The sequence below is a fragment of the Paralichthys olivaceus genome, chromosome 7 (assembly GCF_024713975.1).
Source record: "Paralichthys olivaceus isolate ysfri-2021 chromosome 7, ASM2471397v2, whole genome shotgun sequence".
NCBI lineage: Eukaryota > Metazoa > Chordata > Actinopteri > Pleuronectiformes > Paralichthyidae > Paralichthys > Paralichthys olivaceus.
This window is the reverse complement of record NC_091099.1, coordinates 5,488,250-5,504,734: the sequence shown is the minus strand read 5'-3', so window position 1 is coordinate 5,504,734 and position 16,485 is coordinate 5,488,250. Positions and strand designations below refer to the sequence as shown.

The window sequence follows — 16,485 nt, the reverse complement described above, 5'->3', positions numbered from 1 at the left end:
GACACAGACTGATAAAAAATCACATCAGACTTTCTAAACTTGTCATACATCCTAAATGACAATTGCAGATATCTGTAATCCTGTTTGTAACTATTCAAAAGAATAGTTGCAGATAGCTTAAACGTCAATATGAGTCGTAATTCAAGGCTTCCCAAGCATTTTTCAATGTGTTAAATTCCTTCCTGGCATTGATATGTAAGTTAACCAAACTTGAAAGGGTTTGCAGATACTTATCACCTTCTATGTGTCAATGGTAATTTAACACAACCCTGCCACCTTACACCTCTGTGCATCAATGCAAACCTTTATAATATCGGTGGCTGGGAGGGAAATGTAACTTTGATCATGCACAGTGAAATCATGTTCATTTTCCCTATGTATTGATCATGATGAATCTTATGCAATGTAACCTTTGTTGACTGAATGAATCTTGGCCTGATTTCCTAAGCTAAGGCATTGTTGCCCCCTTTGATGTCATCAGAAGATCCTGACCTTTGGCTAAAGACTCTAACCTTAGAGGGGGAGGAACGAGCCAAAGTTATAAAGAGAAAGAACAGCTTCCCATCGGTGTGCAAAACCTTTGTCTTGTGTGCCATGCTCTGAGCATTAAAGCTTGACAATTCTCTAAGAAATATGTGTCCCTGGGATTGCAAAATATATATCTATATCATAATAATGATTATGAATAATAATAATAACCATTATTATAATATTTTACTAAATTAATTTCGCCCCAGGTACCTTAGTGTGGTCATATCAAATATATATCGAATCAATATCGGATCATTCAAATAAAGATCAATTTTAATCAGACAACACTTTTTTTTTTAACCCAGCCCTGTGTCCAACCAGCAATTCAGAAATCAGGAAAATCTGTCAGGGCATATGAAATAAACACGATTGGCAGATTCAAATGGAACAGAATAAAGTTAACCAATGGGTGGGTAGAGTAAACATTTGGGTGGGCATTGTATAAGGTCAGATAGTCAGCAGAATCCGATGTGAGAACACAGCAAGACATCCCCTGCAGTATTCACAGTGGTTAATCACACTTCTAACGTGCAAAAGATGCAAAAATAGAAAAAACAAATCTCAGAATAAAGGAAAAGAAAAAGAAAAAAGAAACTTGAAATGGAAAATTCACATATGAACTTTACTTGAATTTTTTCATATGTCTGATCGATGTTCGTGTGCTGTGTTCAACAATAAGTCATATAGAAACACAATTGTGCTCGCACAAGAGGAACTGTCTGGGGTAAATGCAGACGAACGATTGGAAACTAGACAGACACCTTTTTCTTTTTTGTCTTTAACTAACAAATGCCCTGAGTGTTGCTATGCACTTGGCAGATGTAACTTCAGAGTTAATGTCCACTTGTTGATGATCCTCTTGTTGACCCTAACCTGTGCAGTAGCAAACTTCCTCTTTCATGCAGAAGCAAGAGCAGACTGTTTACCGAACTGTATAAAAACCTTTTTCTTTCCCTATTAGGGGTTGCTCCACTCCAAGCATTTGTGCTAACTGTGTAACCTTCTGCAGAGTTTTCTATTAAATGACCCAAAGACAACTTTGGTCTTAGAAACTCTTTATTTTACATCTCAAGATAAATTTCCACCACACACTGACGAAGAAGTCAGGAGAGTGTCGTGATTCTGCCCTGACCCCAAGACTGAGAGAATATTTTGTTTCTGTTTCATTGACTCTGTGGTTTATTGATTTCTACTTGGGTTTCCTTGTTTAGGTTTGTGTTCAGTGGTTTCCCTGAGTGCTCCACTTCCTCTTTTATTTTGAAATTATGTTCCTTGTGCGTCCTTAGCTTTATTTCCTGCCTTTGTCCTGTTTCCCGCCCTTGTGAGCGTCAGCACCTGTTTTTAATTAGGATCACCTGTTTTCAATCCACCCCGCCTCCCTTGTGTATATAAGTCTCTGTGCTTCCCTTTGTCAGTTTGTCGTCTGTCTGTGGTTCGTGTTTCCTTAATTGAATCTTGTCATTGTCGAGTTCGTTTATCCTGAGATATGAGAAGAGTCAATCCGTGTGCAATCAATGAGCATTTATTATCAGACAATGAAAAGGCATTTCATAGCTATGGGCACCCAAACACGATCTGGTTATAGGCCACGCAGAGTCGTGAAGAGTCACTCCGTACAGTTGGCATCCAACAGTTTTTGTAAAATGTGAATGAATGTGATTGGTCAATATGGGTGGGGAATAGCCATGGTTTAGACTCAGCTCTCCCTTGTTGGTGCACAGGCTCAGTCCTGGCGTTTGGCACTTGAAACAATGAATGAGCACTAGCCGCTCCCTGTTTGGTCCCTCCTTTGGTGATGCAGCACAATCTGTACTTGATCCTCGTGTCTCCAACTCTATCTGACAAACGAACAACTCCTTATATGGTTTTGTTTAACGCATGAGAGGGAAGAGCTCTTCCTGACCTTGACAGCCAAATGTGTGTTTCTATGTGTTTGTCTGTAGGCATGTGCAGTTTCTGTTCACGACTACACCTGGTCTAACATTATTTTCTGCTGAGACTTTTCCACCAGCGACGGTATGTTCATTGATTTGCCGTCTGTAGCATTTACAGACTTTTTTGTCTATGTCAGCAGGCCGGCAGCCCTCGCGGAAGAGAGGAGAGAAGAACCTCTCAGTCGGCTAATTTTTCTGTCCTGTCCGGTCGCTACCGCGGAGCCCTATGCGTCCGTCGCTCACTGGTCTTGTCCTCGACCTGAGGCGACATATGAGCACCAAGGCATATAGTGTCTAGACACAGAAGGTGGAGAGGGGCAGAGACAGCCCTCTTAATAATCTCTACTGGCTTCTGTGAGTCGACCCAGACCCCCCACGAAGACCCCTGTGACACCACTTCACAGGTCTGTTTCCGGGGTGGGCGGCCAAAAGACTCACAGCCTGTCCCTGGGAGTCTCCGACTAGATGAAGACTGTATAAAAGCCCCTTAACAGCTATGTAAAAAGCCTATACCGGGCCATTCGATCCGGGGAGAGGTCCCTGCAGCACTTCCCTACCCTGAGATGAGGTGTGTGTGTGTGCCCTAAGGTTTTCAGTAATGTTGCTGTGGTGTGGAGATGCTGGAGCTTACCTTCGGGGGCATAGTGGTGTCTTTTTCTTGAAGAAGAATATGTGTTGGTGCTTGGTGCGTTGCCATAGAAAAACTCTAGTTCTATTAAACAACATTTTTTATTAAAAGAAACGTATTACACTGATTACAGGGTTTTCCTATTTTAAAAAGAAAATCTAAGAATAAAACACTAAAAAATAAAAGGGGGGGTGTTAATAAATCGAAGGTTTTACCTGTCAATATGCCTCACGCTCAATTGCTTAACCAGCTTGTGATTTGACACTGTGGTGTCTGGAGTGCCATGTGTTGTGTTTCTCTCTGAGGTTGAAGTTGATGGGTGGGTCTGAGGTCCATATCATGTCAATAGGTCAAGGCCCATATGTGTTTCATTAGGTTTTACAACAACAACTCTCTCTATATGAACGGGGAGTTGGAGCTGTTAGGGAAAACACTCGGTAAACAACACCTTTAAAAGCGAGTAGCCATCTAGCCTCCTTCGGTATAAGTAGCCAATGTCCTCGAGCTGAGGGCTTCTTTTCCAAAGGTTAATTGGACTTACTAGCCTACTGTGCCAATGGTTTATTGGAGGGCGTAGCCGCTGAGTCAAAGGTCCATCTGTAAATCTGTTGAGTGGTTAGCATCCACTGCTAGTTCGCTTTGTGTTAGGCAGCAACCCACGAGCAAGTGAGTCTCTTGTGCCGGAGGTAAGAGTTAGGCATCTCTAGCTTCGAGAGCTGTGGGAAAGAACATCAAATAACTCATCCGTTGGAGTCTGTGGCAGCCTGCCAGAGTCTGTTGAAACAGATGTTTTTATACTGTTCTCCGCTAAAACCGGAAACCCCTCTACTGAGGGGTACTTCCGTTAGGGGAACCGCAGTCAGAGAACTAGTTAGTTCCAGCTCTCAGTAACAGAACATATGTGCACTCTTCTTTTTGAGCTCTAGATGTCCTTACCCACACTGGGCCCCCTCACTTTCCTTTGCTGCCGCAGCAAGGCTTTTACTCTTGGACTGAATAATAATAAAAATGTGGATGTATTCTTTTAAACATTTTTACCATCCAACTCAGGCGATTTCCATCCACCGGACAGAGGCTTCTCGGTCTTCCAAATCCTCCAGTATTCCCAACAAAAATGACAAAATCTGGACCTGGGGGTTGGAGGTTTTGGATTTGGAGGTTCTCATTTAGTGTGTCCACCTTTTAAAGTGTGATGTGTGTAGTGAAGGCCTTTGTGTTATTTTAAGTGTCGTAACTTTGATCATTGCCAAGATACAGTTTGTTTAAATGTGTCTGAAATGCCATGTGTTGTGTTTTGTCTGAAGGAAGTTGATCTATGGGTCTGAAGCCCATAGGTCTTGAGGATTTGGAGGTCCATATGTTTAGGTTTTCAGAGAAAAACTGAGTGTACGCATTAGGGCATTAGGTCAAGGCTCTAACCATCACTCTGAATTTGGGCCGGCGCCTTCTTCTCTGTTTCTAGACAGAGAAGGTGTCCTTGTAGGGGAACCAGATATGTTTCTTTAGGTTTACGACGACAACTCTCCTATATAAACGGAGAGTTGAAGCTGTTAGGTAGAAGAGATTCACATTGGCCCCGGATCTCTCTCCAGGCAGACTGCAGTGTTTGTATTGATGCTGAACTTTTTGTAATAAAACTTTTATACAATCAAGACTGTGTCAACGGAGATTCCTTCATTATCTTCACATCATCGCTACCCAAATATACAACACTGCAAAGCATAATGGGATGTTGTAGAAAACCTTTGTTAGACATTCTACACTGTGTTAGAAGTGCACTTAATTGATGTTAAACATTCACACTGTGGTATTGTTGGTAAATAAAAAGTCCAATACTGGGCCAGATAATGAGTCCAGACTTCTTATTCAACATTCATATTTTATCTCCACTGGAGTCTTCACTCTTCAGTCCGAATAAATCACTGGAGATGATCAGAGTTGAATGCAGTAGAGTTTATTCTTTTACAAGCAAATCGACCGGAGAAGGCTCTGGAACCTGACTGAAAATATGAGACCAAACTTGGTATATATGTTCATCATCTTGATCGATAAGTGTCTTTCCCCACCTCCTTATTTGTTATAAAGTTTCTGATTCGTCCAAATCTAACTGTGTCTCACTGTCTTTGGCTTTAGATCACTAGTTTTTTAATGATGTATTTAATCAGTTTATTTACTAACAACATGCAGGCCGGTGAATCATTTGGTCCAAGTGAGATGATTATTGCGATTTCAACAAATAAGACAAAAAGTGTATCAGAAACAACCCTTCCTTCAAATCTAATTATACTAATAGGACGAGTACTAAAGGATACTCAGTCAGTATTGACTTTTGGTCCTATGGAGCACACATCCAGTGTATTTCTACGCAGGCCCACTGATGAGAGGTCCAGCTGCCTGAACTGTGATGCGAGATGTTGTTGAAGTGATGGTTGAGCCATCCTAGACACACACAAGCTCACTATCCCTCAGGCTCTTATAATGGAAGATCTTTTGGATTCTTTGTGGTGGAAATTTATCTCGGGATGTGAAATTAAAAATTTCCGTAGACAAGAGTTGTCTTTTGGTCTTTAATGGTGAACTCTGCAGAGGGTTTAAAACTCAGCATGAACGCTCAGAGTTGAACCTCGAATATTGAAAGAAGAAGGCTTTTATACAGTCGGGTAAACAGGAAACTGTGCGATTGGTCCCCAGGAGAACTGTCAGAGTCAAGTTTATCCGGAGTTGAAGAGAACATCCTGTTATTGTCCAAGGTTGTGTTATTTAACTTTTACAGCTGAAGTCTCGTGATTTCGCATAGTTAAAATGGTGGTGAGCAGTGAGGATGATTTCGAGGTCCTCTGGCTTCTTGAAAAAAGAAAATGGTTGGTCCATCTAATCCTGAGAGGGTGATAGGAACTAAGAGAATTTCATCCTCTGATCAATGAGCTGCGAATTTATCCTGATTGTTTCCAAGTCTATCTCAGGATGTCAGATCCAGTTCGATGCTCTACCAGCACTGATACTGAACATTAGAAAATAGAAGAAAACAAATCTCTCTGAGCCTTTGAAAGATGCAAAAAACGCAGCAAATCAAAACTGTTCCAAAATCTTTAAAGACAAAAGACAGACTTGGTGTGCAAAGACCTTAAGTGTGCATTTAACAGTTTGAGCTTTGAGTTGTGTAGTTGTGCATCTGTGCTTCTAGCCCCCTTGTGACTTTCCTGCTTGGACTCAGTAGAGCACATGCCTCCGACAAGGCCCAACAGACCCTTCAAATTCAAGTTGCACCAAAATGCACACAAGTCCTCCAAGAATGAATGACATTTTACATCAAGATCTTTACATTTTTTTCTTGAGAAATTCACAAAAATGTTGCAATATTTAAAACAAATCCTGAACTGTCCCATAAATTGAAACAGCTCCAAAAGTTCATGGGTTTTTTCTCGGGAAGTTCCTCATCCTGTAGTTTTTGGCGTTTGCGTTCGCTTGCACCAGCTGTGGTAGAATCAGAGATGAGTGTTTTGATAAACTTCCTAAACGCCAGGAAAGTAAGTTATCCTGCAAAGACAAAAGCAGTGGGTGTGTCTTTGATATTGTCAGGAGGGGAAATGGTAGAAACCATGAAGCAGCAATAATATGATTAGCACAAACATGATGAGACATAAAAAATAAGAAATATATGATCATCTTTGATCCTGTCCTTGTGTTTTTTTATCATCGTAGCACCCCTTGTGATCTTTCGTTGTATTTGTTCTTCCTCTTGCTTTGAACTCATACACTCCCTGAGTCACCGATGCACCACAGCATGAGGAAGGCAAGAGCAAGGAGTGAGGTCCCGAGAAGGTCTCCCAGGGCTGTGAGGTAGGGTATCGAGTAACTGTCGGGGTCTTTATGCCTCCGCCATAGCCAGTGGACCATACAGTCGGCTGTACACAGCAGAGAGAAGACCTACGAGGCAAGAAGTATGAGATTTATTGTAGAACAGTCTGCGGAGGGAAATTGAACCCTGCGTCTGACTCACCTGAATCAGGGAAGCAGACAAGAAGGCGACAGTCAGGAGAGGACTGGGTAGCGTGTAGCCTCCTTTCATCAGGTGGATGGTGTATAAGAAGATAAACTGACCAGGGATGACCAGAAGAAGCAGGATCCGGGCAGAGCGATGGTTAGCTCCTGCCACGTCAAAGCTCAATGTCAGATTTCACATTCCAAAAATGAAAACTAAAAATTCTATCCACCTATTTATCTATATCTATCTATCTCGAATTTCTTTTTCATTTTAGTATGTGTGTATAGTGAAGGGGCAATTTAATATCTTTTAAAAATTTGACCATTTGACAGTGTGGTGTCTGAAAGGCCAAGTGTTGTGTTCTCTTTGAAGGAAGTTGATCTATGGGTCTGAAGCCCCTGCAGATTTGGAGGCCCATTAGTTTAGGCTTTCAGAGGAAAACTGAACGTATACGTTAGGGCATTGGGGCAAGGCTCTAACCATTACTCTAAATTTGAGCCGGCACCTTTCCCTGCCTGTTACCAGACAGATGAGCTGGGCTGGAGGGGAGCCAGATGTGTTTTCTTTAGGTTTACCACGACAACTCATTTATATAAACAGGGTGTTGAAGCTGTTAGGGAGAGGAGATTCACACTGGCCCCGGATCTCTTTCCAGGCAGACTGCAGTGCTTATATTGATGCTGAACTTTTTGTAATAAACCTTTAATCAAGACTGTGTCAGCGGAGATTCCTTCATCATCTTCACATCATCACTAGCCAAATATACAACAATAGTCACCTGAACCAAAGAAGGTGCGACAAGGGTTGTAGCAGCCCCTTCGCTCCTCTGGAAGATCTCCAGGTGGGAAATTCAAATGCAGATTGGTAGACAACCGACTCGACTGTATGGAGACGAGGTTTCCTCCAATTCCTGATAAGAAAAGAAATGGCAGGGGCAGGGTCACCAGTGACAATTGACTCAACCTACTGTTCGACAACAAAGAAGGCAGAATGTTCAAAATCGTAAAATATTTAAATGTGACGAGCTCCTTTGAAATCAGATGCAAGGTGTCCGAGACTCAATCTCACCTCCGAGCTAATTCACATAAAAAGACATTTCCTGTGGAGGAGCTCGAGAGCATTGGGTCCCGACCTTTCATGCAGTTTTTGAGTTTTAAGGCAGCGATTTTCATGTCTTGTGCTGTAGTGGAATGTATTTTATATTGGGGGGTTAACTTCAAAATTACTGATCAAAAACAAACAAATACAATCTTTTGGGTTCAATGTAATATTTAAATATATGAGATTAACTGTAAATCTACAGGTATAGCAGTATAGGATCAATATCATGTCATATCAAAGGAAAGCTTGAATATACTCTACTGTATTGAACTTTGATCATCTGCAGTTAATTATTTTAAACACTATAGTGATACTAGTAATTGTGAAAGTTACGTGTTAGAAGTCTAGATTTAGAACCTGGCCCAGTGTTGGACTTTTAATCTCCAACAATTAAAACTGAGTTTTATAAAAAAAAATCTAATCCCTGTAAACATTGATTTGTATTTGAGTTTTCTGTCTTTATTTTTAAACTTTGCAGACCTGCACTCCTTTTGCAGTCTTTTCAGTATTGACTTTACAACACCTACTTTTAAGAGATTTGCCCACAAGTTTGCTTTTGGCCGCATTGTCGCGCAGATTTGAGCTGAAATTTTCAAAATGATGGCTTGAAAATAATTTGCTCCAAAGCTATTGTTTACACTCTGCTGTCGTATAGTCCACTGACATGTTGTATACAGTAGGACAGAGCTGCACCCCAGGGAGCAGACTGAGCTGTGTCAGCAGTTCATTCATTTTCATATCATTACTCGCTCATCCCTCTGTGAAAATAGATGTAAGTACACTCCCATCATTATCAGAACTGTTATCTTATCATTTCTTTGGGAACTTTCCAATATGTCACTGTTCCCTGAGAGTTATTGTATGCCCATTTCTCAGTAGCTGACGTGTCTTGGTAATAAATAAGCGCATTTCTCAAAGGAGGCACTTTGTTAGATCGGATTTTAGAGTCTGAATAGCTATTAAGAAGAATTGGATAATGTATGTGTCACTGCAGGGTAAACAAGTACATACATTTCTCACAGTAGCCTGAGGCCTTCACTTGCAGAAATAAGGAGCTGAGGTTTTTCAGAATTTTTCTTCAGATTCAAACCCTGAAATTGATTCATGTGACATCACACATTCCGCACCTGAGATTGATCAAATGATTTTAGACCTGTATCTTCACACACACACACACACACACACACACACACACACACACACACACAAAGCAGCCCATTAAATACACAGTTTCAGAAGACAACTCACCATTTATGACTGGAGCATAAATTATAATTCCTGCCAAGTTTGGATCTGACACAGACATGTCCAGAATAAGTCCTCCAATACTAAGAGAAGAAAAACATAAAGTTTTTAGAAGCTCTTTATGTTCAGTACATTAAACTATCCTGTTTTCTGCTTTATACATTTCTCCACCCATAACACATTCTTAAAAACATGATTTTATTCAGATACAATATAAAGACTGACAACTGTTTCCTGTGAGAACCATTATCTGTTCAGGACACTGCACATCTGAATAGCTCATATGTCTCTAAGAACTAAGAAGTTGTCTCTCGTGTCTGATTAGTGGAGAAGGAATGTTCAGAGAACATATGATGATTTTAAGTTAAAGGTCCAGTGTGTAATTTAATAAAAGGGATCTATTGGCAGAAATGAATACAACATAATCCTAGCATTGTTCTCACTAGTGTGTTTCATCTAAATTGTACAAATTGATGTTTATTTACCTGAGAACTTTTTAATAAAACACTAATCAGCATTGTTTTTAAAAGTCTGACTCATGTTTGCTGCCTTTGGACTAATTTTGTTTCCTTTTAATGTCATATTTGTACTTTTCTTATCAAATCAGGATTTCTTTTCAAGTCTTAACTTAAACCCTGATGTCAGTTTAAATGTCCGTTTATTATACACGTGTAGTGTAGCTCTGTACGTGGATATGTAGATGACAGTGATCGGAGGGTTTATGATGGTTTTTATCATAAACCTTAAGGCTTGGACCTTTTGATGCCAAGGAAAACTATTCAGACTCACAATTTAATGTATTTATAAAAGTATTACTGGTTAATAATGTGAATACATGTGCAAGCTGTGGATTGAGTCTCGCAGAAGGTTGCGGTAAGTACCTGCTGATGACCATTGCAGTAATGATTGGTTCCCAGCCTGTGCGGAGCAGGATGTTACTGGCTGGGTGTTTGGAGGAGATCACCACCCACAGAGGGATCAGGCACAAAATCAACAGATCCACCAGGTACAGCACGTAGGGCTGCAGCTCTGTCCAGACAAAGAGTTGTTATTTACCCTTTCATTACTAAAGCTCACTAAAACATAATGGCTCTATGATGTTTGGGAAACAACTGCAGCAGGTGTCATCTACTGGCCAAAAGTGGGAACTGCTTGGGATCTGGCTCAGAGAAAGACCACCAGTGTGTTCTAATTGTCATTGATCCTGAGTGTGCGTTACAGAATCAAACTGTCCCTGCTGAGCCTTTTCGTTTCAAACCAAAGGTTCTGAAGAGAAGGTAACGTAAGTTACATAACAATACGTTATATCTTTTATATCTCCTTGTGTTTATATTGTATCTTTACTTATTACCTCAAACAAGGAGGTTATGTTTTCACCCCTGTCTGTCTATTTGTTGGTTTGTCTGTTTGTTAACCACATGATGCAGAAAGCACTGGACAGATTACCACGTTACTTAGTGAAGGATGGAGTATGGGTCAGAGAAGAAACCATTACATTACACTGGAAATGATCAGAGTTCAATGCGTTAGAGTTTATTCTTTTTAAAAGATGTGAACCCGAGCAGGCTCCAGAACCAAACTGAAGTCACTGAGCTTCAAAACCCTCTGCTTGTATGCCCATCCTTGCGGTTGTCCATACAGCCAATCAGGAGGTGGGATTCTCAACCTCCTTTCAGGTTTAAAGTTACATCATGGGTCAATTTTTATGTTGTATAGAGCAGTGATTGTCAGTTAAATTTTTTACACCATTGTAAATCTTTTGGAGCTTTTTTAGGCCCCTGTTTCAGGCCTTACTCAATTTCAAAGGCCCTTAATTTACGATGCTGTCTTGTCGAAACGAGAAATTCGATTCTGCCTGGGCTGGACCTGTATGGTGGTCCTCTGTTGTCCCTTAGTATGGGCCGCACATGCTCCTCATAGACTCATGACCAGTGTAGGCACACAAAGGTGAAGTGATCACAATCTCTTCATACACAGATGCATAGTAAAAGCATATAAGCACACAAAGTTTTTTAACAACACTTGGTGGAAGTATGCAAGTGTCATTCTAGTTTTTTGTTCATTATATATCATTATTTTCATTTGAGAAATTTGTGAATTATTTACATATATGTCTTATCTTATTGTCTGTTCTCTTATCTTATCTTCATCCTCCTTTACCTGATAAAGAGTAGAACCACTGACTGCAGCAGGCCAGCAAGGCAAGAGTGATGAGATCCCCAAAGCTGGCGGCCATGGGTGTCGCCACGTTGTCAGGGTTGATGCCCACTCGCATGGAGCCGAGGATCACTCCCACCATGATGATGCCTGGGCAGGGTTAAAGAAAGGGTAAAGTTCTCCATGTACGACGTGATTCTGAAGCACTGAGGGAGTTCATTCTTCACTCTACTTATCATCAATTTCAACAATGGAAATAAGACTGTATCTCATGTCTTTATTGAGGTAGAACTTTTACTTGTAAACAGAAAACAATGTGATTTGAAGACGCAAACTGTTCAAACTCTATTTTCCAGAATAACTTCTGACACAAGAGGATTCTTAAGATCGTAGAAGGAAAGAAAAGTCAGAAAAAATAAAAATTTTACATCCACTGTTGTAGAAAATTCTGCTTTCTGTTCTTTGCAAGCTTATGTACTTATATTATGTGTCTGTGTACTGAGGGCATCAGAAACTGCAGTTATCGGAAACTGCAGGCTGCCTTTTATCTCCAACACCACGAAGGCACAGACCATGCATCGTCTGTTACTTCGCTCATTGGGACAGTGGGACAGTTGTTGTTGTTGTTGTTACCTTGCAGCATTGAAGCCATGAAGGCAGTAGAAACACTGGTTGAACACAAAAGCACAACATGATTGAAGGGCATCTTTCCTTCTGCCATCCAGCCCAGGAGAGTCGCCATCACAGAGGCCAGCAGACCCAGCACTGTGGCCTGCAGCTGTGAAAGAAGAAAAGATGAAAAGTAAATAATAAATACATTTGACAGATAAATAAACATGGATTCAAAGATGGTTGATTAGAATTAAGATAATTCACAAATAATTATTTAAGACAAATGATGAATAATAATGTACCTGCTTGAGTGCCAGGTTCCCAATGATCATCATCCACTTTTCTCTGGCAGATTCCATTTTCCCTGCATTTACCTGACAACATCAGATCAAAATACAGTAGAGCTATATTTTTGTAGATCATCGATTGAATTGTCCAGAGCAGCTGTTATTTGGATTATCAGGTCAGCGTTGTGTCAAATGATATTTCCAAGGACAAAATAAAATGGACCCTCAACATATAATAGATCATAATAATTTGTTTTGTTAGTGTATATATTGTTTTATCGTATGTATCATCTTTGCAGATAAACATTTTTAAAAACAACTATAAGAGTGAATGAAAAGGGGAAACTACAGCTTTGTAAATGAAAAAATAAGATCGCTTTTGGCCACAAACTGAATAAATAAATGTCTGATTTTCAATAAAATTTGACAGTTGTGCATTGTAGTATTTAGCAAATCCAACTGAAACACAAGTAAAAGGTGGTGACTATTTTCAGTTGTGGATTAATACACACTTTATTCCCTCAGTATATTAACAGCACCCAAACTTTGGCCTCAGAATAAACCACAGTGTCAGTGTTTCCCAGAACAACTGTGAGTTTTAGTAGTTTTTAGACAAACAGTGGAGAGGAAAAATCAGTCTTTGGATAGTTAATGAAGGCTCTTTATGAAAATATTACATGGTTATATTATTTCTTTTTCCAGTAAAACATCATTCCAGGCTATCTGAGTGGCTGGACTATTATTAGTAAGTTGATTTGCTGCTGTGGACTTCACGGGCCTGTGAGGAGTTTCACACCCATGATGCAAAAGAGCAAACTACAATCCTGAGAGTTGTTGTTTCTTTGTCAATCAGATTTAGTTTTCTTCAACTTTGTCCTTGTTTATTTTTTTTACATTCTACTGCAGAGGGAATTTTAAGCTATACAGTATGTTTTATTATGTTCTCTGTTCTCTTACACTGAATGTAATGTACTGCTCGTGTGTGTGTGTGTGTGTGTGTGTGTGTGTATGTGTGTGTGTGTGTGTGTGTGTGTGTGTGTGTGTGTGTGTGTGTGTGTGTGTGTGCGCGCACGCTCTCACAGCAGTGGAAAGTCTCGAGGCCAGAGTCATTTCTAGGTTCCCCTTCATGCCTAAGACAGCAGGGACCAGGATGAAGATCTCTGGGACTTCTTGGAACACGTCCCAGTTCTGGCAAAACACGTAACAGTTCATAGATCAATGAGCTTCAGTTTACACCGACACCACAAACACCCGCCCACCCAGAATAAATAGACCGACTTTTAAATTGAAATTAGTTTCCTTGTCCTCTATCTGTCCTCAGTAACTGTTTCCTCAGTTACAGTGAGACAGTAACTGTTTTATTGAGCAACCAGGCATTGTAAACTAATTAATGACCTCACTAAATGATTTCTGTGTCCTCACCTGAACCAAGTCCAGCAAAATCCCGGCTGAGACTGTCCCGAGCCCGGCCAAGAGAAATGGCACCAGGATCTGCAGCACCAAGGAACACGCGGACTCCGCAGGTGCACTCGTGACGACTGCATCCTTTGCTGTTGTGGATTCACTGACCCTTGACCTTCCGTAGAGTTTAACGGGGAGCAGGTAGTCTGTCTCAGTGTACTCCCGAGGCTCGTATTGCAGATTGGTGTCGACCGGTGAAATGTTCTCATTGGAGCTGAACAGTTGTGGACCTCCAGAGTGTTGGGATGAGGAGGGATTTGATCTGGACTGTTGACTAGGGTTTCTTCTGACAGAGATGCTGATGGGTTGATCGTCCTGTGACTCTGAGACAACCATGGTGTGAAGTGAGGTCTTTGGCGGGATGTTACTCCCGTTGCTCTGGCTCCTGAGAAAGCCTTTCACTGGTCAGACAGTTTGCTAAAACAGGATATAAGTTTAATTTTAATGGCAAAGGCAGAATAAACTAGAACTGCACTAAGTAGAGTTCATATGCCCACAACAGTCCTCTGATGAAACAAAATTTGAATTCAGTTGATCCATATTTTATTTGGATCTGCACCAAATTGCCACATAAATACCCTAAAACTGATTTCTTTCATGAAGATCTATAACTTTTTCTCAGAGAAATCAAAGATAATATCAAAAAAGTATTTTGCAATGTTCAAGGAAATGAAAAAGAGTCCTGGATCCCCCTGATCTGTATCAGTGCCAAAATATAATTGGCTCTCTCCTCCACAACATTGCATAGAAAATCAGTTGCATAGTTTTTGCATGATGCTGCAAAAAAACAAAACAACCAACAAAGGAGCAAAAAAACGTACGCAGAAATAAAGCAAGCACAACAATTAACAGTTGGAGGATGCATGAACACTAAAAGCTGCTGGAGTAAGAATCTGTAAGACAAAAGATTTTACTAACTTTATTCATGGAAAAATCAGGTTTGTGAGTCTGTCATGTAGAAAGAGTAACTGCTATATGAGGCTGTGTCAGGGTCATCTGATGGTGGGAATTGCCATGATTATCATTCTTCATGCCTGCCTCAGCAACACTGAGGCTATGTTGTCTGACGGAGACAATACACTCCTTCGAAAATTCCTAAGAGATGATACCATATGTTGGGAGGCAGTAGCTCAGTCCATAGAGACTTGGCTTGGGAACCAGAGAGTGGCCAGTTAAAGTCCAGCATGGACGGAAGTTGGAGAGGTGCCATTTCACCTCTTGGACACTGTTCTGTGTGGTCACTGTGTGGATTGTGTTCCATGTGTTCACACAGATGGGTTAAATACAGAGGTCAAATTTCCCCATGTTTGCATGCTGTGTGTGGGACAATAAGGAGGAATCTTATCTTAATAAAGAGGAGAAGAATCTTAACTTTTAGACGTAATCAGCAAAAAAAACAACAACAAAATGTATTAAAAAAGCCTCATATGTTTAAAAAGCTTTAACTAGGGTTTAATGGAAATAAGGAAAGAAGCATATATATATGTATATATATATGTATATATATATATATATATATATATGTATGCGTAATGTTAAACAAATATGTAAAATAATATTAAAATATTGATGATAATCCAAGCAACAGCTAGCCAGCAACATTAGCATCACACTGTGTGAGGCAACAACGTACGGGGTTATTCAAGGTGTTTAATGTTGTCTGTATGGAGTCCTGCAGGGATGTCTTTGAGTAAGTCAGCGCTGTTAAATGTTTAAAAAGTGCGTGAAAGAGAATCAGGGAACATCATTGACGTCAAGTAGACACGGTCCAATAAGAGAATTTCCACGATTAGGCACAAACTTGAGATAGTTTTAATTCTTGTATCAAATTAATTTGCAACATCTCTGAGAGCGTCTCTGTCTTCCCAGCATCTTTGCAAACACAGATATAGCACTTAAAGTAAAAACAATTCGTCTTTTTAACTTAAACTTTAATTTGGTCTGTGCTTAAGAGTAAAGAGTAAATAAGTGCCTTACCCTTAATGTGAGACCATGGGAGGAGAAGAGGCATCTGTTCTCACAGTCCACTGCTGATGACACAGACTCTTCCTCGTGGCCTCTGCCGTCCTCTGAATGGTGTTCTGAGTCTTCACTGTGGCATTACCCAAACCCTACACACACACACACACACACACACACACACACACACACACACATAACTCACACTCTCACCTCGTGTATCACGTCTCGTGCTTGCACAGCTTGTGTATAACCTGTATATGACAGACAGCAGTAAACACACAGTTTAGTTCTCGCTCTGACTATATCATTGTGTGACGGCCTAAACTAAACTAGTTTACAATATACATATATATATGTATATATATGTATAAATAGGGATGTAACAAGCTCTCTGGTTGGCAAACACCTGGCACCACATATGCATAGATGTAGGATGTAGGATACAATAAGGAGTTGGTACCAAAGTGTCTCTTTGCACATTAGGACTCATGGATGAACTGGTTAGATTTTGGTGGTCAAAGCTCGAGGTCGCTGTGACCTCACAAGCCACATTTCTTCCCTATTGAGCGTGATATCTCAGAA

General features: G+C 40.4%; 1 protein-coding gene across 1 annotated transcript; it reads right to left on the bottom strand.

The window, feature by feature from the left end:
* Positions 1-5,025: 5,025 nt before the first annotated feature.
* On the bottom strand, positions 5,026-16,154 carry slc41a2a (solute carrier family 41 member 2a). The gene is made up of 11 exons (XM_020102133.2): positions 15,919-16,154; positions 13,903-14,358; positions 13,561-13,668; positions 12,496-12,567; positions 12,215-12,359; positions 11,585-11,731; positions 10,306-10,453; positions 9,428-9,507; positions 7,857-7,988; positions 7,094-7,242; positions 5,026-7,020 (listed from the first exon to the last, which is right to left on the bottom strand). Exons 2-11 carry the CDS (start codon positions 14,275-14,277, stop codon positions 6,844-6,846), a joined length of 1,533 nt encoding a protein of 510 aa, XP_019957692.2. The 5' UTR covers positions 14,278-14,358; positions 15,919-16,154; the 3' UTR covers positions 5,026-6,843.
* Positions 16,155-16,485: the final 331 nt, after the last annotated feature.

Bases quoted from the DNA above. Each gene is read 5' to 3' on its own strand.
- slc41a2a (XM_020102133.2), bottom strand. From the start codon at position 14,277: ATGGTTGTCTCAGAGTCACAGGACGATCAACCCATCAGCATCTCTGTC. The intron at 7,989-9,427 runs GTGAGTTGTCTT...TTTTCTTATCAG, and splicing joins TTATGCTCCAGTCATAAATG to GAATTGGAGGAAACCTCGTC. The intron at 7,243-7,856 runs GTGACTATTGTT...TTGACGTGGCAG, and splicing joins TCGCACCTTCTTTGGTTCAG to GAGCTAACCATCGCTCTGCC.